The 25,066-nt window shown below is 38.6% G+C and overlaps 2 protein-coding genes across 3 annotated transcripts; one reads left to right on the forward strand and one right to left on the reverse strand.

Annotated features, from left to right (window-relative positions):
• Nucleotides 1-950: 950 nt before the first annotated feature.
• LOC102805735 (uncharacterized) lies at nucleotides 951-3,566 on the reverse strand. The gene is made up of 3 exons (XM_006820110.3): nucleotides 2,543-3,566; nucleotides 2,186-2,287; nucleotides 951-1,834 (listed from the first exon to the last, which is right to left on the reverse strand). Exons 1-3 carry the CDS (start codon nucleotides 3,564-3,566, stop codon nucleotides 1,587-1,589), a joined length of 1,374 nt encoding a protein of 457 aa, XP_006820173.2. The 3' UTR covers nucleotides 951-1,586.
• On the forward strand, nucleotides 3,540-24,294 carry LOC100367889 (long-chain-fatty-acid--CoA ligase 1-like). 2 transcript variants are annotated; one of them, XM_085493809.1, is made up of 20 exons: nucleotides 3,540-3,805; nucleotides 9,033-9,152; nucleotides 9,648-9,762; nucleotides 9,931-9,998; nucleotides 14,136-14,237; nucleotides 14,579-14,678; nucleotides 15,293-15,465; nucleotides 15,721-15,753; nucleotides 16,198-16,323; nucleotides 16,624-16,701; nucleotides 18,451-18,585; nucleotides 18,933-19,018; nucleotides 19,123-19,174; nucleotides 19,434-19,529; nucleotides 19,696-19,857; nucleotides 19,989-20,105; nucleotides 21,497-21,640; nucleotides 22,238-22,339; nucleotides 22,731-22,802; nucleotides 23,617-24,294. In XM_085493809.1, the coding sequence occupies exons 1-20, from the start codon at nucleotides 3,671-3,673 to the stop codon at nucleotides 23,752-23,754; spliced, it is 2,154 nt and encodes a 717-aa protein (XP_085349935.1). In that variant the 5' UTR covers nucleotides 3,540-3,670; the 3' UTR covers nucleotides 23,755-24,294. The 2 variants fall into 2 exon arrangements, with proteins under 2 accessions (XP_085349935.1, XP_085349936.1); XM_085493810.1 differs by lacking the exon at nucleotides 3,540-3,805 and adding an exon at nucleotides 6,464-6,563.
• The last annotated feature ends 772 nt before the right edge of the window (nucleotides 24,295-25,066 follow it).

Raw genomic sequence — 25,066 nt, forward strand, 5'->3', positions numbered from 1 at the left:
TTTAATATATTGTACTTCCAGGCAATATAAGAATATTGACTTTGAAAAAAATGGGGGTCACCAGGTTAATTTTCGAGAAAATCATGGTTGTATTTTAGTGGATAGCGGCCATTTTGGCAGTATTATAGTGCTTTTACCATAGGTTTCTATGGCAGATATATTATGCCATATCTCAAATTGTAGGCTGGTGACATAGGCTGAAAAAATAATATATTGTTAATGATAGCCTACTTTTTGTTTTCCTGAATTTTTTCAAAAATCTGGGTTTTAAAAAGTGTTGAAAAATGCAATTTTTGTTTAACATTGCGCTCTATGGAATTGTTCTAAAAATAGCTATTTTTGAAAATAATTAGTACAAGTTTCTCAAAATACATCACTGTAACACACAAAAGAATGCTATTTCATGGTGCCATGGGACAATAGCTACATGATTTTACATAATAAACCAATGAACATTGTCATGTGATTTATGACCAACTTTCTCAACAAATATGAGTAGGCTTCTACCTAGGCTTCTGACTTCTGTGAAAACGGAAATACAGGACAATGCTATCGCGGACTACGTTGTGCAAAGTACTGGTAATTTCATTGTAGTAAAATGGCGCACGCGATACACTAAGACTGGGAAATGAAACAACGTTGTACAACCACAAAATGTATTAACGTATAGAGTCGGGGGAAACATTAAATACAAATTTCACTCAAAGGGATTTCCACACATCGGAAATGTTGATGTTCAGTGGAATCGAGTCTTCGCGTCATGATAGAATGATAGAATCATAAAAAGCTAATTTTGTAGCACGTGGGTGAATATTCGTTCGATTAAACGATGACATTCTCTAATACGCATGTCGTTGTTATGGTGATACTAGCCACTGACGTCTCTCACACGCATCTGACAACAGCTTCTGATCAATATGTACATATTAATTAGCTAATTTGCATACTAATTAACTGTTTTTATCTTGTTTATTCTGAATCATAACAGTTTGCCCCAATGTATTGAAACTTAGTACATGCATCTAGCTTATTCAACAATTAGTGTATTTTGAAATATGGCGTAAAAATCTGACAGAGATTCACCAAACTTAGATGTACATACATACCAAGTATCAAAGCAAAGAAATAACAGAATGTATATGCATTATATTCATCCTTCTTTTCTGAGACAGTATGATATTAAATTCCATCGACTTACACTTAATACTGCCGGTGATACTTTCGATAATCACCTAAAAAATACCTAATTAAAGCTTGGTAACGTCTCAGTTTGTAAAGTTGTCATCTGTTTATGAGACTCGTATATGTATCTTGCGCATGCATGGGTGACGACTACCGCTCTTTAAAGGGTGGTTTTGCCTCATAGCAATGCATACAAGGCGTTTACAATACATTGTACGTTTAGATGAGATTCGAACACGCACTGTGCGACGATCAACCACCTTTAAATACCAGTGAATATATACCCTCACTACTGATCTGAGATTTAGTAAGTTGGTTTTTGAGTTGTAAATGACTTGAATTGTTTGTTCAGATATTGACATGCTGGATACATATCTTCAATAAGATACCATCACAGCTCGCTATTACAGACCAAACATGTGGGCAAAAAATGAAAATATGGCGAATTTCCTTAAATTTGTCAATATGTTGTTTTTTGGAATATGTGTAGGTTTCTGACGACATTCTTCCCGATCAGAATCAAGCACTTCTGTAAATACGCCATACGTGTCACTGTCGCGTGTAAAATGATATCCCATGATACCGGCTTGTTTCAAGGCCCAATCACTACTTCTACAATTGAAGTATCCTTCTGCCAGCAGGGTCCACACAGCTAGAAAATGAAACGATATAAGTGTTTATTGTGAGGCCATTTTGACTGTGATATACTAGCAAGATTTGTGCGAGATTTGTGTTCACTAGCAAAACCATGTTTTTTGCACAATCAAATGCGCTTTACCAATGACGAGCAAAAATGCTTGGTAATGTCCCTTTTTGTGTGCGGTGATTTCTACAATCAAAGTAGTGGAACTACATCGCATGTGAAGAGCGATCGACGGCGGGCGTCCTATTAAGCATAACAGTTACTATAATAGTGGTAAATCTACTATATTGTATTTATATCTAAATTTCCAAGAAAAAGAAACACAATTTGACTAATAAAATACACGAATCCGAGACTTACCTGCTCTATAACCACTCCTACAATGTACCAACACATGACCCATTTCGGCAGCTATTCGGAAAGCATCAAGATACTGATAGAACAGGTCAGCGGTTGTGTGCGCTGCAAAAAAGAAACATAGATTATGAAACAGACATGGAAAGCACTAAAATACATCGTAAGGTGGGCGTTGGTAGTATAAAGTATTTTTTTTTTCTTATATTTAGATCCTCGTATTTCTCAAACATATACCCAACACACACATTATATGTAAGCGGTTTTTGTTTTGTTTTTTGTAATTACAAATCCTAAACCGGTGTTCATAGCAAAATTATAGAAAATTTCATTTTCAAATAATTCATTTTAAATGATTCGTACCAACAGGAAGGTGAAAATATGATATGTTTATTTCAGCATATGTGTCACGTTCAATTTCTTCGTTGTATCCGATGTCGTCACCAAATTCACCCTCATTTCGCAATTCGTAATTAATTTCCGATGTAGGCGTAATATACTTGTTTGGTTTATCTGGGTCGAGACGCGTTTCCAGTAACCGTGTTACATTTTGACGTCCGCCGCGTTTATAGGTACCGGTGAAATCCTCAATATTCAAAAGTGTCACTTCTTCTTGTGATGGTATATTCAGGGGAGGCTGGGTCAGCCCACGCCTGATATTTATCACAGCGTTAAACCCGGCATCAATAATGGCAGGGAGGTGTCCTTCTCTCATCTGTCCGGCGGCAAACCAGTCTGATGAAACGAATTTTGAATGCCAGTATGTGCCCCAGTTAGCAAGTTTATTGTTAGGTTTAGGTCTCAGCTTTATAGGAGTCTCGCCTGTAATATGCGAGACTAATTCGATTAATTCTACGTCCATGCCAAAATCAAAGCCATGGACGCGTGCAATGCGAAAGAAGTCATCTGCGTGAACTTTAGGCTCGAAACGTGGATCTTGTTTGGTCATATAGAGCAAGTTTAGTAGAACAATTGCGGTACTAGAATAAGCAGCGGTACAATAGACTAGCAGTGGTTTTGTCATAGTCTGAGCCATCTCGTTGAAATACAATACGGCATTCATACTTCGCCAGTTCGACATCGGAAGTATGTCGAAATCAACCTCCGCAAATTGCAATGCCGTTGTTTTAATTTTCGATGTAATGGGTAGGGCTTCCGTCCCCATGTGACCGGGAGTGGTATGGTTAACGACAGCAAACAATGACTTGAATCCGACTTCTCCGGCGTATTTGACCTGGCGTGTAGACAGCCTCCCAGCAGTGTAGTAATCGGTTGTGATCTGTTTTGACCACCATGTTTTGACTTCGGCAAATTCTGGATTCAGTCCGTATACTGGCACCAACAGCGAAAACAGTAACCTAAAAATCACGAATGACGACATCCCCATGTGGATTGGACTTGTTTCACCGACAACAGTGGCTATACAGCCACCTTATCATCGCAATTTAACGCCATAAAAAACAACTGTGTTATCAGACACTTTGAACCCGGATGACCTTTGGACAACCTTCAACACAATTACCCAAAATGCCTAGCGAGTTAAATGGCAGTTTCGGCCTGGAAAGCTCCAAAAATAATGACATTGAAAGAATATTTCCAGAGAACAAATTAAACTGTGGATATGAGGTTTGTATTGACTTAAATATTCGTGCTTCTTTATGTTGTGGGCAGTCAACCAGGAAGTTTATCAGTATCGCACCTTTCACATAACTGTTGGTCTTCAAGCTGTATGCCGACCTTTCTCTATGATTAGATTGTGATCACTAATTCTGAGTTTGCATATATATTTTCCATAATTTGTTTATTTAATTTTTCAAGATATTTTATCGTGAGAGAGTGTTATGATACAAATAGGTAAACTTATTTTTTCACGTGATATCTGTATATCAAGTCCCTTCACAACATGTCCGTCATTAACGGTTGGCTCTAACTAGACTTAATTTCGTGAGTATGGGCTAAAAACTAAAATATGTTAAAATGGGTTTGTTTCAACAAAATGATATAGTTAAAGTTGATATCCTGTCCTCACACTCTACCATATTTTATTTTGAAAGTAATGGGGCTGCTTACCCCTTAGTCTGACATGTAGGCGTGAGTGGCGGCTGAACGGTGAGGGCGCAACTGACCCGACGTTGTCAAGCAAACTGACTTACAATGTAACTGACAAACAAAACCTTCTAACTTAGAGAGTGCGTTTACAAACGTGACTTAATTTAAGAGTCCGCTCAAATTCTTATTTGCTCATTAAATGCATAGTCTGTTGTTATTCATCCGCAATCTCAACATTTGATGGTGTTTATGTTTGTTTCAAAACGGTATATAACAGATTTACAAAGTGGTAGTGGCAATTTGAGTAAATAGCAGTCATAAAAATCCAAAACAAAGGAGAATAATGGTTATACAGATGTTCCCGGCAATGTAACCACATTTCTTATTTTTTCCATAGCCCCTTTTACCCTAGGGATACCCTCGCCCGTATCACCACATTTCTCAATCTCCGTTATTCCCTTACCCTGGGAGTAATCTCGCCCATGTCACCATATTTCTCAATCTCCGTAATTCCCTTACCTTGGAGTAACCTCGCCCATGTCACCATATTTCTCAATCTCCGTTATTCCCTTACCCTGGGAGTAATCTCGCCCATGTCACCACATTTCTCAATCTCCGTAATTCCCTTACTTTGGAGTAACCTCGCCCATGTCACCATATTTCTCAATCTCCGTTATTCCCTTACCCTGGGAGTAATCTCGCCCATGTCACCATATTTCTCAATCTCCGTTATTCCCTTACCCTGTGAGTAACCTTGCCCATGTCACCATATTTCTCAATATCCGTTTTTCCCTTACTCTGTGAATAACCTCGCCCATGTCACCATATTCCTCAATCTCCGTTATTCCCTTACCCTGTGAGTAACCTTGCCCATGTCACCATATTTCTCAATCTCCGTTATTCCCTTACCCTGTGAGTAACCTTGCCCATGTCACCATATTTCTCAATCTCCGTTATTCCCTTACCCTGTGAGTAACCTTGCCCATGTCACCATATTTCTCAATCTCCGTTATTCCCTTACCCTGTGAGTAACCTTGCCCATGTCACCATATTTCTCAATCTCGTTATTCTCTTACCCTGGGAGTAACCTCGCCCATGTCACCATATTTCTCAATCTCCGTTATTCCCTTGCCCTGTGAATAACCTCGCCCATGTCACCATATTTCTCAATCTCCGTTATTCCCTTACCCTGTGAGTAACCTCGCCCATGTCACCATATTTCTCAATCTCCGTTATTCCCTTACCCTGTGAGTAACCTCGCCCATGTCACCATATTTCTCAATCTCCGTTATTCCCTTACCCTGTGAGTAACCTCGCCCATGTCACCATATTTCTCAATATCCGTAATTCCCTTACCCTGTGAGTAACCTCGCCCATGTCACCATATTTCTCAATCTCCGTTATTCCCTTACCCTGTGAGTAACCTCGCCCATGTCACCATATTTCTCAATCTCCGTTATTCCCTTACCCTGTGAATAACCTCGCCCATGTCACCATATTTCTCAATATCCGTTATTCCCTTACCCTGTGAGTAACCTCGCCCATGTCACCATATTTCTCAATCTCCGTTATTCTCTTACCCTGGGAGTACCCTCGCCCGTGTCACCATATTTCTCAATATCCGTAATTCCCTTACACTGTGAGTAACCTCGCCCATGTCACCATATTTCTCAATCTCCGTTATTCCCTTACCCTGTGAGTAACCTTGCCCATGTCACCATATTTCTCAATCCCCGTAATTTCCTTACCCTAGGAGTAACCTCGCCAATGTCACCATATTTCTCAATCTCCGTTATTCCCTTACCCTGTGAGTAACCTCGCCCATGTCACCATATTTCGCAATCTCCGTTATTCCCTTACCCTGTGAATAACCTCGCCCATGTCACCATATTTCTCAATCTCCGTTATTCCCTTACCCTGTGAGTACCCTCGCCCATGTCACCATATTTCTCAATCCACGTAATTCCCTTACCCTGGGAGTACCCTCGTCCATGTCACCATATTTCTCAATCACCGTAATTCCCTTGCCCTGGGGGTACCCTCGTCCATATCACCATATTTTTCAACCTCCGTAATTCCCGTACACTGGAAGATATCTTCGCCCATATCACCAGATTTCTCAATCTCCGCAGTTGCTATACTCAGTTGCCTTACCCCGGCGACATTAATTCGATTGGCCCAACCCTATTCTACCACAGCTGCTATGAAAGAATGCAAGGTCGACTTTGTAATGCAAATGAGTGAGAGTGTATTGTCTCCTTGAGGTGTTAGAAGACGACGAAAGGGGTGCGGCACATACGGCGATCAAACATCGTACGCATTGGATACGGATAAGGTAACTGGATTTTGTTTTGACCTGTTAATCAATATAGCTCCCAGAAACAAAGTTGTGGGCTATTATAAGTTTGGCTTACCATTTAGTTGTTTTCGCAAGGTGTGCATGTAAGTGTCAGTGACTTGGGTAGCTCACATAATGGCCGGGCGGTCAACCATTCACATGCGTGGGAATATATCTACCAAACGAACATCGCGTTTTTGAGTTGATTTCGATAATTTCAGTTTGAGTGCTGTTTTCGACAACCCCCACCACCTGCTCACTAATCGTTATTTTTTTGTTTGCGGACAGTGTAATCTTCCCCTTGTAGTGTCAGTGGTCATGCATTGTGTTACCTTCGACGTGATAATGACAATATGTTGCAATGGGGTTAATATGACCATGAACCAACCATTAAGTAGGTCCTTGATATAACATTAAATCACTCCTACATATTGGTGCTTGGATACTAGTATATTTTAAGATATTTGTAACTGTTTTGTCCCATCACCTGTCCCAGTAGATATGCATACATCATACTGATGCACGCATACACGTCAATGGTCAATTCATGGAGGTATCTTTATACCTCCATGTTTATACCTCAGTCTCCGTAAGTCAACTATACACAATCTACTACACACAACGGCCAAGTAACCCATATCCACACCTATATACCCACAAATTTCGTACATACAGTTTTTAAGTGGGTGTACTACTTCCGGGTTTAGTTTAGTGGATCGCTGTTACTGTGTACCGTTACATTTACTCACTGTGTGTTACAAACATTTTCTTGAACAAAATCAAACTTGTCATTTAAAGCACTTTATGGCAAGTTCCACAAGAGTGAGTTATACTACATGTCACAGTAACGATCTTTCCTTTAATAGTAGGAATGGCGGAAGCATTTTATGCTCAACAAGGTATGCCACATTTTTAAGGAGAAGGGTGTTTGGGTTCAACCATTTGCGACCATGGGGGTGAAAGAGCATAACAAGTGCAATTTTCTGTACACGGTGTCTTACATGTACATTTAAATGTGCCAACACCCCACCCCCCTCTCTCTCTCTCTCTCTCTCTCGGTGTCTAGCTCGCATTTTTAAACAATTCTTTCATCAGACACCCCCTGTGATTTCAAAACAGAGTATGTAAATATTTTTCTTATTTTCAAGTTTCAAAATGTTGTTGCCAGTAAAACCCGGATGTAACACATTTTGACACGATACCATTGACCGAGTTTACTCAAGCGCATGACCAAACCCTTACATGGCTGGTACTGTTTACTATATGCTGTGCTCTGCGCATGTGCGACATTTGTGTTGATAAACATTGTTTTCCCCACAATCCAATGCGCTCTTCAAATGGAAATCCTAAATATGAGGTTTGACCCGGGTGCGACCTGCACTGAATACCGTCGGTGACTCCTTCGATACCTTCCAATCATCTAAAAATTATCTAATTAGAGTTTGGAAATGTCTCAGTTTGTGCAACATATATCTCGCGCATGCGTGGCGCGACGACTACCGCCCTTCAAGTTCTTATGGTGCGGTGGTCATCACCACTGCGTTCTCTTTGATTTGGGACCCATAGCAACGTACACAACGCGTGTAAAATACGTTGCATATTTACATGAAATTCGAACACGCGTTGCACGACAACTACCGCCTGTCACACGCAACGTAATATTACCGTAATTGGTATAGTACAGGTGTGATGGTTCAAATACCAAAATAATACCAGTACCAGTTGAAACCTCATATGTTATCATCGCCGCCAGGGAAGTCTTTCTGTTACTGTTGCCATTTTGGTATTTGAACCATCACACCTGTACTATACCAATTACGGTAATATTACGTTGCGTGTGACACCGCCCTTTAAATGTCATACCTCGTCAAAAATGAGCATCGGTGTATATGCACAATTGACAACATACTTGTTGAAGCAGTTCTCCTTACATCGCTCGATGATAATTATTTCTATTCGATGGCCATTGTCCTGTCAAACATGTTGCTAAACTGGTACCGCGTTTGTTTACACCCAATGGCCTTTCACCCTCAATAGCATTTCTCAATCTCCGTAGTTCTTATCCTGGGCTTACACCATCTACAATTTGGTGATCAACGTTAGATGGTGTTACGAGACCACCCCGCCCACCTACTGTAAAACACATTGTAATAGATACATGCCATTTTTGCGAATTTGACTCAATACATGAATTAACAAAATCTTAATTTAGCTAAAATGCCAACAATCTCATTGCGAGAATATACTTTAATCTACATTAGCGACATCTTGAATTAGCGAAATTACAAGTTAGCTAAATCAGCTAAAATGACATGTTAGCTAAAAAGACGTGTTTTACAGTATACTAGTACTCTTCTTATAGTGAATGTGTAGTGTAGTACGACACTGACAAGTCAGAGTATACCATCTTTTAGAATTGTCGCTACGAATGCAAAAAAAAACAATGTATATTTTCTACCATTATAGTTGCGAGTTATAAATATGCCGTCAAATAATACGAAGGTGACACCAGAAGAGGCGCACCTACGCAAGGTGCTCGGTTTGCCATCAAAGATAAATGTACGACTGCAATCAGTCCAGTTACCGGTGAGTGATTCTGGTCTCTACGTAAAGCAATACTGGACATACGAGTGTTGACCAGCATCGGTGGTGACACTCTCTGGGTAAATCGGTAACCACGTTAGTTACTGATTTTTGATTAAAACGTATTTTCTCTGGAAATTGAAGATGAAATATTTATGCTTAAATCTGGAATAAAATTTAAGGGCAAACACCCTCAGTCTGTTTTGAAAGTCTGGGAGGGGATAGTGTAAAGTATCTTATGTACAAAGAAAGTGTACAAAGAAAGACATGAAAACACAACTACTTTTATTCTGCACCTGTAATCTGAAATTTAAGGGACCTTACAAAAATACTCGCTCTCCTTGAAACAAGAACGCGGGTGGCCAATTAACCTTTCCAAGGATTAATTTTGTAGTTGTTTCTATTACTTCTACTATAGTAAAAAAATATCGACTATATAAAGTGTCAAAAAGCATTTATAAATTATATCACTTTATTGTGTCATCACTTTTCTCTAAGGGCAATGAGCGTATCCATGTCAACCCAATGGTGAAGGGGAAACCCTTGGTGGAATCCTTCTTTCCTGGCGTCAACAATTTACACGATGTATTCAAACATGGCATCAAACTGTCAGGTTAGTAACGGAATCGTTAACTAAAATACATAGTTATAATATTAGTGAAGTGGTTATGAAACTAACCAGATAATACTACACATTTATATTCCACGTAATTAATTTTTGAAACTGGCACATGTTTGCAAAACAGAATCGATGATGACGTATGTCTCTGATTGTCTTCAGATAATGGTCCATGTCTTGGATATAGGCCAAGTGGAACCCAGCCTTATTACTGGGTTACGTATGAACACGTAAGTCTATTCTTTGTTTGATTTCTATACATTTCTCCTAACATTTAAGGTAGCGGGACTATTATTTGCATACTTGTTTTCATCTTCTAATTGTGACTAAATAACTACAAATAGACCCAGGAAAGTATATATTTTTAGAATCGCCAGACTTCAAGCTTTTCACAAGTGTATTTTGCATGCCCGTATCTGCATTCTACAACGCGTTACTCAATCCAAGGTGAAAAAAATAATTACGCATTTATGCTGGCGATAAGAAGTATTTTTTTTCACTTTTCCTAGTTGTTCAATAGTCTGGTAAATTGAATGTGTCTGGTCAGTTTTATTCAAGCAACGCGTTTTAAAAAATAGTGTGCTGAATTTCAATTACTGTTTTAGTCGCATTGCCCCCAACTCAAACCACAACTCGTTGGTAAATAATCAATGAAATAGTTTGTCTGGACACATTCAAGTTCCTCTCACTGTCACCTTAAAGCTGTGAAAATTTGGTGTTAATCCGACGACAATAAGTATACGTTATTTTTTGTTAAAGACCTTGTATTTTGAAAAACATAAACTCCTAGAAAACGTCCATGAAGTAACAGCAAAGATTTTCAAGCTTGTTTATCGCCACAATCAATTTGTTTTCCCATCAAGGGCGGTTTTAACATGTGTAGGGACATCCAAATGTGTAAGGCTATTGGAAACCAAAAAAATAAAGGAATGGGATAGCTATAATTGGATAAATTCGCATATGAAAACACCAAAATAAATGATTTTTTTTCAGTGGCTGTGTGACCTTATGTCTGACACATTCATATGCAAATGACTAATCTGTGAAACAAACAGGGGCGGAGACAAACCACTCAAATGTTTGGAAACACTCATTGTGTGTCAGATAGCTACTGATAACAAATCCTAACATTGCTTTGTCTTGAGTTTATCTTTGAAACTTATAGGCACACAGATTAAACCTGTGTTATTGATTCTGGAAAACACTACTGAGGCTGCCTTGCTTCCCTTCAGAAAATCTACATTTTAACCAACTCACATGACATTCTATGTTATGTTGATTTTATCATGTGAAAGTTTATAGTGCATTTCATCAATTAATAAATAAATGTGAAAATTGTAATTTTCATCACAAATAATAGTCTCGCTACCTTAAGGTAGCAGAATAGTTTTTTGGGCACTTTTCACATTTTTTTTTGAAAATCACACGAATAGCTCCCTAAGGCATGCTACATACATTGGTGTTTTTATTTTATTGAAAAAAAAATATCTTGTACAAGTAAACTGATTTTTTTCTTGTGTGCAAACAAATGGCCAAGTTTTTGTTTATCCCAGTGTACACCAAACTAGTGCATCTCATTAATATGCATGGTTTACAAACATAACTGAACTGAGGGTAAATAGTTTTAAGTTGGGCCACTTTCTTTATTTGCTATTTACAAACAACTGATAAGATATCTGTTTGTAGTTTACACACAGCTGATAAGACATGTGCACTGCTGCCTTTCTAGACAGGAAGTACAGCAAAGACAAAACAATCGCTTTTGAAACAACAAATTTTGAATAAACAAAAAAGTACATGAATGTACCACTTCAATGTAATTATCACAGGGAGCCCAGGAACTATAATCAACTGTAATACGGAGTCTCTATGAGCGGGGGGGGGGGTATCGGCTGGTATCTAGTGTAAGAAATAGAGGTCACGACTCAGTTAGCCTTGCTCAACTGGTTCGTAACCTGTCTTGTGATTGGTTGTTGACAAATGCTGAACAGGCCACGCCTCCAACGATGTCGTGCGTTCGGACTAACCGTTAGGAATTCCTAAATGGAGTAAATTTGTGTAGTTTTCTTGATTTATTCTGCAGATATCGGTAAAATGTAGGTAAGGCTTTGGCGAAATTCGAAGGAGCAACTAATATTCTTCAACCTGGTATTTTTTTTAGATTTTATTTTTTATTTTTTTCGTCTGTTTTTTCGAGTTTAAAAAATGTGAGCTGGCTGGAGCCTTCATCCCTTGTCTATTTCTTACACTAGATACCAGCCGATACCCCCCCCCCCCCCCGCTCATAGAGACTGCGTTTTACAGTTGATTATAGTTCCTGGGCTCCCTGTGATTATTCTATTCACACCAATTAAAAAACAGGGCAGCTTCCTTCATTAATGTGCAAAATATGCAAAGAAGGAGAGGGTTATCAGTAATTCTTTAGTTTAGTTGTCATTCACTAATTATGGACGAGATAGTAAGCACGCGAAAATTTTCAAGAAAAAGAAAGCGAGGAAGAAAGAAGAAAAACGTCAAAAGAATGATCACTCTTGTCAAAAAAGATGTTGAAAGAGACGATGCTGGGTTCGTACAGAACGGATTTCCCCGTCGAAACCAGTGTCAGCCATGAAGTGGGCGAAGAAAGTGTTACCGTGACACTGAGAGTCCGATGAATCAGACTTCGATATAGTGGGTGATACTCCTGTACAAAACGTTCGAGAGATGTCTGTATCTCGCAGGAAAATATTGTTACCTTCCGACGTAGAAGAAGAAAGTGAGAGTGAATGTCACGGCCGATCGTTTGAAGACGGCGAGATTCGACTCGTTGACATGTCACTGTTGAATGGCGCCCTAGAAAAAGAGATTTGTCAATTTTGCAAAGTAGGCAATATCTCAATAGTGGAGCGCAGGCGTCACGGTCTAGGCAGTCAGTTTGAATTTCTTTGCACGCAAGGAGATTGATTGTATTCGATCAAAACTGAGCCAGCCTAGCTTCCCGTCATCCCGAAAAAAGGGAGCAGTTTTCGAAATAAATAGAAAAGCTGCCATTGGAATGCGAGCGATTGGAAAGGGACGGCGCGCTCTGGTGAAACTGTCAAGCTATTAGGGGTTACCTCGGGGGTTACCTCAACCAGTAACGGGTCCACCCTATCGCCAGTATGTACGAGCTGCCTCCAGGAGACTCCGAAACTCGTGGCATGCTTGAACTAATAAGTTTACAAACACAACGGCCCAAAAATAAATACACTGTATTTGCGAAAACACTTCAACTGCCAAGTGTAGTGTCTGTATTGTTTGTTACTCGCAAACAGAACCGCCCACTTTGCATAATCCAAGCTTTAATGAATGACGTCACCGTTCGTTATCAGCACAGACCATACAAAACTCCATAGCGTGAAAGAAAACGGCCAAAAAACAAAGTTTTTCACAGATATAAATGTCGGTTCATGATTTTTCTCGAAAACAACTTTCAAAAGTTGTTTCATTTACAATTAGCCCATGTAAATTTTGCTGCTAAAACGGGAGTTAACGTTGATTGAAGTTTGAAATCATAAAAGTGCCGATTTCTCGGTGTTCGGTTTTTGCCAATTACCGTTGACCTAATTTTAAATGGCGTTTCAGTGAATAGCGCTACGATGTCCCCGTTTAGCTTTTCTTACTCTTGGATATGTTGGCTTCATATCCGTATTTACATATTTGCAAAATTCTATTGCGTTTTTTCACAAACCTCACGCAAACCACCGGTATACTCTAACTTTAACACCAAAAAACGTGCTTGAAATTTGTGATTTTCGGAAAGAAAAAAAAAACTTAATGCAAAAAATAGAAATACGGATTTAAACTTCATGACCTTTGCTTCAAAACAGTGTAAAGTTTTTGATCGCATGAATGACTGTAGAGATGACAATTAAAATTTAATTCACGTTAGTTAAATTATCAGCCCCGCTGATTTTCAGAATCACGTGACGCTAAAACAAACACAATGTTCACAAAATATTAATAATAGGAAAATACAAGTCAAGAGCTTTCCAAACATATATAGATTGTATGGTTTCTTGTAAAATTTATTCGGATTATAAGTGTTTACATTTTTCATGCAAAAAAAACTATCCTGCTACCTTTTAAAACAGCGAGTTGAGAGCTCCAACAGTGCGACATATCTATATCTACATGGACTGGCGCCATTACGCGGCGTAAATTACAAATCAACTTCCTAACTCCGAAACAAAATTAGACGAATGAAAATTGTGGGTATCAACGACGGGGTAGTTGTGCTTTTGGAATTGGATTCCACCTGGACAATTTTTGTTTTAAAGATGTCGCTACTACTAATTTATATCGTTCAATCCAACTACGGTATATTAATTTTATATTCTATATTTCAGGTTTATGACAGAGCAAAGAGGTTTGGAGCAGGGTTAATTTCCACGGGATGCCCCGTAGGACAGAACTCACACATTGGGATTTATTCACAGAACAGAATCGGCGTGAGTGTTCTATTAGTATACCTCATATTAAGTTCAATCCCCTCCCTGAATCATACATAAATATTTGTTAACCTATTTCAACCCGTCGCAGGACCTAACATAACCAGTTGTTATCCTCTTTCAATCTGCTCTAGGATCAAACATAAATAGATTAACTCTTTCAACTCGTTCCAAGACCAAACCTGAATTAAAATAATGCATCATCAGTAAGTTATGTAGGTCAATAAATAACATCTACAGCTAAGTCAGAGAGAAGCCCAGTAACACCTACAAGGAGAGTAGTATCATGTCACCTTGTTGTCGTAATGTATCATGTTCATTTCAAATACTTGCTGTTTCAGTGGAACATAACGGAACAGGCCTGCTATATGTATTCTATGGTAACTGTAGCACTGTATGACACTCTTGGAATCGAGGCATGCACTCATATAATCAATCAGTGTAAGTTCATCTTTGATTTGTTATTAAAAGGTGGTGTCGTCGCGCAACGCATGCGCGAGATATGGGTCTCGTATATGAGCAAAGATGGCGACTTTGACTGTTGCGCGAACAAACGAGTATAAAGTGGGGCGTTACCAAGCTTTACCAACGTAATTTATTCGGTGATTGGAAGGAATCGAGAAGTCATTGGCGGTAATTAGTTAACGTAGCGCCAGGTCAAAACTCATACTTGTAATTTCTATTAGAAGAGCGCATTGGTTTGTGGGAAAATCAATGTTTTTCAACACAAATGCTCCACATGCGCGGCACGACGACTACCGCCCTTTAACGTAATGTTTTAAATTTATATGGTTTGAATCGCGAATATGTGGAATAATTCACTATAGTGTATTTTGCGTTTCATAAAGAAATTTCTAACACGCCATTCTTATTACTCGGACGTGGAAAGCTCATAACAAGGCATCATAACCACATTTTATATTTTGTATGTTCTTCTGAAAAATACAAGTTGTATTCTCGGTTATTTGTTTACTCTAGGCGAGATGACAACTATTATTTGTTTACTCTAAGCGATATTACAGCTATTTATGACAACTGTTATTTGTTTACTCTAGGCGAGATGACAACTGTTATTTGTGACGTTGTTAAGAAGGCACACACACTGCTGGATGTTGTGGATAAGACGCCTTCGTTAAAACGCATAGTGGTCATGGACAGGTTCTCCGACGAGGATGTACAGGCCGCAAAACAGAAACAGGTTGAACTGCTGGCTTTTCGCGATGTTGAGGTATGTAGGATTACGTCATTGATATGGCTCGCTGTGATTGCAATACTAGTACCTTTGTTATTGTAATCAAGCATGCATCTCATTCCGTTATTAACGCCAGGGATGAGCATGCATCACAGGCTGGCATTGTTAATCTACAATGTACAACTGCGCATGCGTGAAGCTAGGGGGTTAAGCACGCTTTTTTTGGATTGTTAATATTTCTTAATAATAATGCTCAAATAACGTATGTAAGTATTATGTTATTATTTTCAGATACAGGGAGAAAACAATCCACATGATTTGAAGGTGAGGCAACCAATGTGTACATTCTAAAAAAAATACAGTAGTCGATGTCCTTGTCATCAAAATCAAAATCCTTGTTATATTTCTAAGATCGGGGAAGTAGTACTTTTACCCTTGACTGGGACCGGGACGAATGGTCTGGGGTAAATGTTATACTAGTATGAAAGTTGCACTCCGAACTCATTCACATAAATTTATTGGAATTTATTATATGAACTGTTTTATGATAACTTTTATGAACTATATGCCTGGATATAAAATATCCGAAAATGGTGAATATGGCAATGGTGACGGCAATGGACATATTATTCGATTACTGCCTGATTGTCTTATGCAAGTAATATGCATTACTATTTTCAGTACGCCCTCTAGTGACCGTGATGCCAGTTTTAAAAATAACAAATTCACGAGAAATTTGACATGTTTCATTTTCCTTTCAATAAACAGTGCCCATCGCCAGAAGATACTGCTACTATATGTTACACTAGTGGTACGACAGGCCTACCTAAGGGTGCTATCCTAACTCACAGTAATTATTTGGCCGTGATTTCTGCGTGGATGACAATGAAAGGGGTGAGTTGGTTAACAATTACAAAACCAGCGGGACGTTTATTCTATTTTTACCTGGTGTGTACCTACAGTTATTCTTCACAATTCGAAAAATCGTTTACATGTGTTTGAACAAAACATTACAGTGTATATTGACTGCCTTTTTTACTATGATACTGTGACTCAGCCTCGAGTGTACTCGGCGAGCCGATTGCGCCCAGAGTCCCTGTGTATACCGAACAGCCTCGTACGCGAAACTGAAAATCAAGTCTACCTTCACAGTAAACAAACTAATAACAAAATATGTTTATTGCACTGTTCTAGGTGGACGTGGTTTATTCGCCCAGTGATGTCTACATTTCGTACCTTCCGTTAGCACACGTCTATGAACGTTTTGTCCAGGTAAACCATAACAATTTGTTGCGAATGCGCGCGCAGTCATTGATTTAGCCGTATATTTTGTCATTTTTAGTCCCCGTTCGGACGAAGTCCGAAAACGGGGACTTATTATTCGGTCTCCGTGCGTCCGTGTGTCCGTCCGGAGTCATATCTCAGAATCCCTTGGACCGATTCCGTTCATTCTTTGCATGTGCCTAGTACTTTGTGTGGGACATATGCACATGCAGTGGTTTAGTGATTCGATTCAAAATGGCCGACTGGCAGCCATCTTGTTTTTTGAAAATGTTGTATTTTGGACATGCTTTGTCAGTTTTCATTCAAATTTAGTACATAGATCATACATGTTAGGATACATGTCCCCGACCATCTGTGAGTTCCTGAGTCTGTCCGTCCGACCGTCCGTGTGTCCGTCTGTTCGTGCGTCAGTCTATCCAACGTCATATTTCAGAATCCTGTGGGCCGATTCCGTTCATTCTTTGCATGTGCCTAGTACCTTATGTGGGACATATGTACATGCAGTGGTTTAGCGATTCGATTTAAAATGGCCGACTGGCAGCCATCTTGTTTTTTGAAAATGTTGTATTTTGGACATGCGTTGTCATTCAAACTTGGTACATAGATCATACATGTTAGGATACATGTCCATGACGATTTATTTCGCAATTGGATCAAATATGGTCGACTGGCAGGCATCTTGTTTTTTATGCGGTATCTTGGACGTGCTCTGTCAGTTTTCATTCAAATTTGGCACATACATGTCCTTTATACATGTTAGGATGCATGTCCATGACAATTTGTTTCAAAATCTGGTCAAGGATGGCCGATTGACAGCCATCTGACTTTTTGGCCTTACTACTATATTTCCACAATTTATTTGGCACATACATCATACATATCAGTGTGTTTCATAATCAGATCAAAGATGGCTGAATAACGGCTGTTTTTATTTTGGCTATATTACTATGACACGAAACACGTGTTTTGATGTAAATAAACAATCTGTTGTATACGCCACTTGGAACTCAAGTTTCAAGGACACGCTCGCGACAACCCCTCCGCTTTAATATGACGAGCACAAAGAGAACTTAACGGGGACTGTGTCATTTTCAATGACTTGTAATTTGTGTGTTTATCTATTTGAAGAATTTACGCTGAATTAGAACACTAGGGTTTGTTGGTCAATCCATTCAGATCAATCTAGATACATAAGACATTGGCAACTTTTTTACGTAATTCAATAGTGGGATTTCTTGAAACTCTCTGTGATGGGCCGTTTAAAATTCTGAAAGTTCGCAAAATTATTTTCTATGGAAACAAATTCAGATCACTTGATTTTTATTTGCATGTTTTTATTTTACTGGCGGAAACTTTCACTAGGCAATTTGTAACACTTATAGAAATTTCTACATTGGTTACTAATTAGACATGTGCACCCTTAAACGCTGGTGGTTTTCATCATGACGCAATGTGCTCGACGTGGGTCCTTTGCGACGTATGCAAAACGCGTACATTGCATTGGTTGTTTACTCAGAATTCGACCATGACTGCCTCTTGAAACCATTCCATCACAGTCACTCTACTAGGAGAGTGACTGTGATTCCATGCTATCAAGGGAATACATCTGCGTCCAAATAAATAATTAAAAATTGTGACACGAAATGGTATAATTATGTATTCAATTTTGCTCAATTAAATTGTAACGTGTGTGATTAGGTCGCGTAACCCAAATTAATGGTTGTATATTTTATGTAGGCAGTTCTGTTCTTACATGGCTGTAAAATTGGTTATTTTCGAGGAGATGTTAAAACTTTGATGGATGACATAAAAGAGTTAAGACCGACGTTTTTATGTCTGGTGCCAAGGTTGATGAACAGAATATACGACAAGGTAAGATAACCAACGCATGCTTTAACCTTTTCACCACCAGACTTTCTCGCCCAAATTATTCAGCACGAGTAGGATCCAAGATCGAACAGGACGCGGCGCGACGACAACCGCCCATTAAGTTGTCGATGCCGCGAGCATACCGATGTATCGTAGTGGCTATGGTGGTCGAATGTTTCTTAGACCTCGGTGTTTTTTAAGGGTTATGAATGGTCACACCACAAGTTCAGAGATATCACTTCTCCGATCGTAGTACAATGCGCCTCAATACCCATAATTCCTATGCTATGCATTATACCATTATTATACCAAGACTCAATTGACATTGTTTTATCTCTCGATAATTAAAGATTATGAGTGGCGTTGCTGCTAAAAGCTGGTTAGTAAGACGACTATTTTTCTTTGCCTTAAAAAGAAAAGAAATGGAACTACAAAAGTAAGTACATGTTTCTCTGTTATATCATAAGATTTAAGTATTTTTGGCATTTTAACGTTTCTTAGATATTATAATAATTACTTAATTGTTTGTTTTTATTATAGAGGAATTATCCGAAATAACGGCATCTGGGATTCCTTTTTTAAAAAAATGCGGGTAATACTTTCTTTTATTGTCTCAACATGTACGCTTGCTTCGTTGAAAACCGAATGTTGCAAGCGATGTAAGCAAATACTAGTAACACACAGAAAACTACTTTCTTCAATATACTGACATTATTAAAAACGCGATAAATGGAGTTCGTCGCATGCCAGCTAACATTATTGATCACGTGAATTCAACCGCCATACATGGCCTCGATAGTTAACTTAATTACTGAACAACATTATCTTGTTTTCTTTTGTTTGTTTTTCAGCAAAGTCTTGGTGGACGCGTAAAAACTATCACTTCCGGAGCAGCACCAATTTCACCCCAAATAATGACATTTTGTCGAGCTGTGTTCGGCTGTATTGTGAGTACGACTGTCATTATACGTGTATTTATCCACACACTGTGCTCTTGTATCGATCCTTCTTGAAAGTTTTCTTCAAACGTGTCAAGTTACCTCCATGTTCTGTTTATGTACATCCATGGAGGATTTGATCGATAAGGCATGTAATATTGTTTTCTTTGCTCAGATAATGGAAGGGTATGGACAGACAGAATGTACCTGTGTTACATCGATTTCACTGCCCACTGATACTTCTGCTGGTCACGTGGGTTGTATCGTCCCTTGTTTTGAGGTCAAGTTGGAAGATGTCCCAGAAATGGAATATTTTGCTGCAAAGAACCAGGGAGAGGTAAGAAACCACCAACAAACATATTACAATATGCTCCTCGAGTTACTTTCATCCTATCTACCGCATTTATGTATTAGTTTTATTTGATTGATTGATTGATTGATTAATATATAGTGATTGATTATTTGCAGATATGCATGAGGGGCCCTGGCGTATTCAAAGGGTACTACAAAGATCCCGCTAAGACTGCCGAAACAATTGACAAAAATGGCTGGCTGCACTCTGGAGATATTGGACAATGGCTTTCGGTAGGTTGGATTGTGGGCTTGTGGTAGGTTTGAATGTGAGCTTCCGGTACAATATAAACATGTTGAAGTTCAAATTGGGATATGATTTATGGCAATCTAAAAATGTTTCATTCGCAGAACACAACTATGTAGTTAAGCACGTGCAGGGAATGTTATTTTACGTAGCAATAAAATCCATACGGACCAATATTAGAAAACTTCTGTGGTGCAAAGACATCGTAATGTTGAATTTGTTTATCACGCATCATAATCAAAATGTGTTCATCAGCACACAGTATAAAAAATATACTTCATTGTACACGGTGGCTAAACTATGCACGAGTGAGTGGATGAATGTGGCAGACAGGGTGGCCACAGTCAGCTGGTGCGCACGTGATAATACCGTAAAATAAATGCGATATTTACTATATGGGGGCCGCCATCTTGAATGCGGCACAAAACTAAATAAGAGACAACTTGTGAAACGCGTTTTTCAGATTCCTACAAATCAGGACATAAAACAATCTTTCACAGAAATATATTATATTATATTATATAGTAAATATCGCATTTATTTTATTATCACGTGTGCGCCAGCTGACTGTGAGGGTGGCGTGAGTAGTTGCCTCGGCTCTCACCATTTCGAATACACCCAAGAATGTATTTTTATTTTACCATATAACAGAGACGAAGGGACAGGTAAACACGGCGGGGTGGAGCATGTCTGTCGTGGTGGTTGTTGTTGACTTCGTCGTAAACATCATTTTTGTTACAATTACTCAAATAGTTTTTATCCAATCTTTTTCGAAATTGGACATTTTATTAACCGGTGTTGGATTTCGCGAAGTTTTATTTTCGTATGTATTTTATGTACATTTTTCAAAATATGTCAAAACCATCTTAAATAGGGGAATAATTGCATAGGATGGAGACATTTATACTGCTGATAATGGGAACCAGATGTTAATATTATGCTTTCCAAGATCTGTCAGTTAGATGTATAAGAAATGTTCATATCAGTGTAGAAGACGTATTGAGAATTGCACTTTGCAATCACTTGCCAAAGTGTACATTTTCCCCGTGCTACGTCTTTTCAATACCTGTTAAATACTAGTAATAGCTAAATTCCTAAGAAGTAAGATTGTAATTCTAAATTCCAAATCAAAATTATACCAGGTGATCAGGCTTAAAGGGCGGTGGTCTTCGCGCTGCGCGTGTGCGACATGTGTGCCGATAAACATTTTCCCACAATCCAATGCGCTCTTCTAATGGAAATCACAAGTACGAGTTTTAACCTGGGCGTGACTTGCCGCCTGTGACTTCGATACCTTCCATTACGTATCCATTACATGGAAACTGTAACTAATAACAGTATACATGTACTTGATTTGTTTTGTAATCTTTATTTACAGCGTGGCGAGCTTAAAGTCATAGACAGAAAGAAACATATTTTCAAACTAGCCCAGGGAGAGTACATCGCTCCAGAGAAAATAGAGAATGTCTACATAAGAAGCCAGTTAGTTGGACAGGTTTTTGTCCATGGAGAGAGCCTTAAGGTAGGTGAGATAGATTGCTGGATAGATACTAGTATTTGTCCGCAGAGAGAGCGTCAAGGGACTATTAGTATGTGAAAACAGCCTCAAGGCTGTTGCCTTGGTGCGAGATGGCAAAGTGCTCTCATACATTACATTTCATGTTTGTGGGTTATAAACAGTATTACGAAATACAACATACATTTTCCCCAGTTTCTTTTGCACACAATATCATCATTTATATGCAAAACGGATGTCATAAAAATTATAAAATACGAGTAGATGAGTTTCTTTCCATAGCTATTTCCAAACAAAATATTGAGACAAGTATGAGGTTTTACCTGGGCGCGACTTGCACTAATTGCCGCCGGTTACTCCTTCAATACCTTCCAATCATCTAAAAAAAAATACCTCATTAAAGCTTTGGTAACGTCTCCGTTTGTACTCTTCGATCTGCGCAACAGTCGGAGTCGCCATCTTTGCTTATATGAGACCCATATCTCGCGTATGCGTGGAGCGACGGCCACAGTCCTTTAATAATACTTGTAGAATTATTAATATTCATTGCATAAATCGAAAATTCTCCCAGAAGTACTAACACACGATATGTTTTAATTCCAGTCGTGCTTAGTTGGAATCGTTGTACCTGATGCTGAAACCATGCCTCGATGGGCGGAGTCGCGTGGTATCACGGGATCTTTTGAGACATTGTGTACGAATGGGGTATGTATATTCATGATACCTACCCGTGTTCTGTTTTCTAACTAGTCAAATTCCGTGAAATAGTCTGAAATAATATATATATCGACACCGTTAATTCCGTTTGAATTACCTTCCTAATACGATATATGTTTTGCCGAAGTTTGTCGTAATACACAGCTTTAGTTAGGTACTTACATTATTACCAAGAGTGTTAAATACTGGCTGTCACTTAACAGCTCCAATGTTCGCGTGAATATGTTATATAACCTCCGAATACAGTTTCACCTTTGCATCGTGAGTTCACAAGATAAGCGCCCTCTATGCGGAGATTGAGGACGCTACGACTGAGTATTGGACTTTACCTGAATCAGTCTTGCATATTAAAAGTTCTTGTTAATTTCGTTACCACCAGGTAGTGAAACAAGGCATTTTGGCGAGTATGGTAGATATTGGCAAAGAGAGTGGCCTTAAATCTTTTGAACAGGTATGTATAATCATTGATTACTTGTATTTGCTATCATAGTTATTATATTTCTGAATTAATTACGACGTAAATGGACGCCGAGATCTCGTTGGGCGCGAGAGCCACGAGACTTGTTTTGCCCATCAAATAGTACTCCATTCTCCGCCGTCATTTTGTCAACTGTTCCACAAAACGTTTGTAGTATGACAATTGTTTTAATGTTATCATCAAATGTGAAGTCACGTAATCAAAGATTATATATTAGTAAAAATCTCGTATTCGCGGATCGGTTGCTCACTTTTATTTACTTTGATATTACGTAAAAACACAGCTGTGTACATACGATGGTAGAATAAAACATTTTATCACAGTTTTATATTACTACTCTTAAAATATTATATTCCTCTAGGCCACTGCACATGTTTACGTTTTGCGAATGTTCACGTGCAAGACGAGTGGTTGGCAAGAGCCGGTTGTTTGCGACTGAAAAATGAAAAGAAACAGCCTGAGCGTTGTTCACATGTTGTGTTTAAATATACTTGTGTATATTTCTGTTAATAAAACCACTTGTGGTCAACTTTTTCACTGTAAATAGTGAGCGTTTTCTGGTAAGCGAGCGTGTTCTGGTCAGTGAGCGTTTTCTGGTCAGCGAGCGTTTTCTGACAATGTTATCAGGCAATGCTGAATATGCATAATTGTAAACATATGACGCCACAGTGTTACGGTCTGTCCTCTTTAATTTCACAGATAGCTGCAAAGTATTTATTAGTATTCTTTGCCTAGTTTCGTTTCCATGCATCTTTGAATAACTTACAATGTATGTGTTTTTTGCCAGGTTAAGGATATATTTCTGACAAGTGAGATGTTCTCGGTAGAAAACGAGCTTTTGACGCCAACCCTTAAATCTAAAAGATCTGTAATGAAAAAACATTTCGCTGACCAAATTGCCGATATGTATGCCAAGTTAAACTGATGGATGAATTGTACTGATGCTGGCAGTGTAACCAATGCTAGCCTTGACCAACTTTACGATGAATTATCATATCCGTGTCGTCTTGCTTCGCAAATTGCGTTGCGCTTTTATGAAGAAAGCTTTCGTTGTATGTTGTTGTACTCTACCAAGTTTAAATGTGGCGAAATGCTGGAGTACAAGTGTGCTAGCATATAGTACACCTTATACATACCAAGCCAACTCTGTCATTTTATATATTTATGGTGTTGTCTAATTGTCTATTTGTATAATTATAAGCTTGTCGTGTAAACGATATATGAATCGGGGACATCAGGGAAACTATATTATAATATCTCAGTGGTGAATTTTATTTTTATAATATTTCAGTGATACATTTTACTCTCGTATTTTTTTATTTCATGTGAAACTTACAAACTAAAATTTTAAACTATTTTGTATATATGTATGGTCGATTTTTGTTATAATATTCGTTCTACTGTGCTAACACATTTACTATCTGAATCTTGAATAAATTCTGTATTTTTATACTGTCCTTTATAATTTATGTAGGTGTTTATATGATACTTTCAATCGTACGAAAGTGTTATTGGTTTTTCAAATAACTGCTGCTCTATGTACGAGAGGGCCACTTGTATGTATGTTTGCCCACTCCTTGCAAATCCCAATTTCACATTAATTAATTACATGTAATTTTGAACAATATGCAATGTAGCAGGGCGCCACCAGCGACGAAAGTTGTAAAATTAGTTTCAGCTTTACTCGAAATCTCCTTTTTCTCTTTTTTTTTTCTTGATTTTTAAATCCGATAATGGAGGTACTATTTATTAACATTATTGACTTGTATTGATTATTTCACTGCGTGTCTAGCGTATGACCACGTTACACGCAGATAAAACAAATAACGAGCTCCCTCTCCAGGCATAATTTTTCATTACACCGGTTCACCCGGGGCACTCAAATTGAAGAGTGTGTACCCATGCTCTAACGTGACTTTTAAAGAAAGCCTCAACAGGCGAACAAACCTAGTTCCTACCATGTGACACTCGCATGCCTTTGACCCCTGTTTCTGATGCTCTGCCGGTCTTTCTGAACACCAATTTAAAAATTGTCGACCATAATTTTACCAAAATGTGGGTACTTTTAGCACAAAAAAAAGCCAATTGATGATTCAAAAGACGCTCCGATATCGTTGTGCACAGTTCAAAATCAAGGAGAGCATGATGCTGCGTATTTGGGCAAGACACTTTACTCCGGAGCCCCTAGTCACCCAAATACCTGAAAGGGTATATAGTATTTTATTCGTCTAAATTAT

This window comes from Saccoglossus kowalevskii, chromosome 19 (genome assembly GCF_978046115.1).
Source record: "Saccoglossus kowalevskii chromosome 19, keSacKowa6.1, whole genome shotgun sequence".
In the NCBI taxonomy this organism is placed as follows: Eukaryota; Metazoa; Hemichordata; class Enteropneusta; family Harrimaniidae; genus Saccoglossus; species Saccoglossus kowalevskii.

What these genes read in the sequence shown, in the direction of transcription:
- LOC102805735 (XM_006820110.3), bottom strand. Translation starts at nt 3,566, where the DNA reads ATGGGGATGTCGTCATTCGTGATTTTTAGGTTACTGTTTTCGCTGTTG. An exon ending in ATATTTTCACCTTCCTGTTG is followed by an intron (nt 2,288 to 2,542) that starts GTACGAATCATT and finishes TCTTTTTTGCAG; the next exon opens with CGCACACAACCGCTGACCTG. An exon ending in TAGGAGTGGTTATAGAGCAG is followed by an intron (nt 1,835 to 2,185) that starts GTAAGTCTCGGA and finishes TTCATTTTCTAG; the next exon opens with CTGTGTGGACCCTGCTGGCA.
- LOC100367889 (XM_085493809.1), top strand. Translation starts at nt 3,671, where the DNA reads ATGACCTTTGGACAACCTTCAACACAATTACCCAAAATGCCTAGCGAG. An exon ending in AATTAAACTGTGGATATGAG is followed by an intron (nt 3,806 to 9,032) that starts GTTTGTATTGAC and finishes CTACCATTATAG; the next exon opens with TTGCGAGTTATAAATATGCC. An exon ending in TCTATGAACGTTTTGTCCAG is followed by an intron (nt 16,702 to 18,450) that starts GTAAACCATAAC and finishes TATTTTATGTAG; the next exon opens with GCAGTTCTGTTCTTACATGG.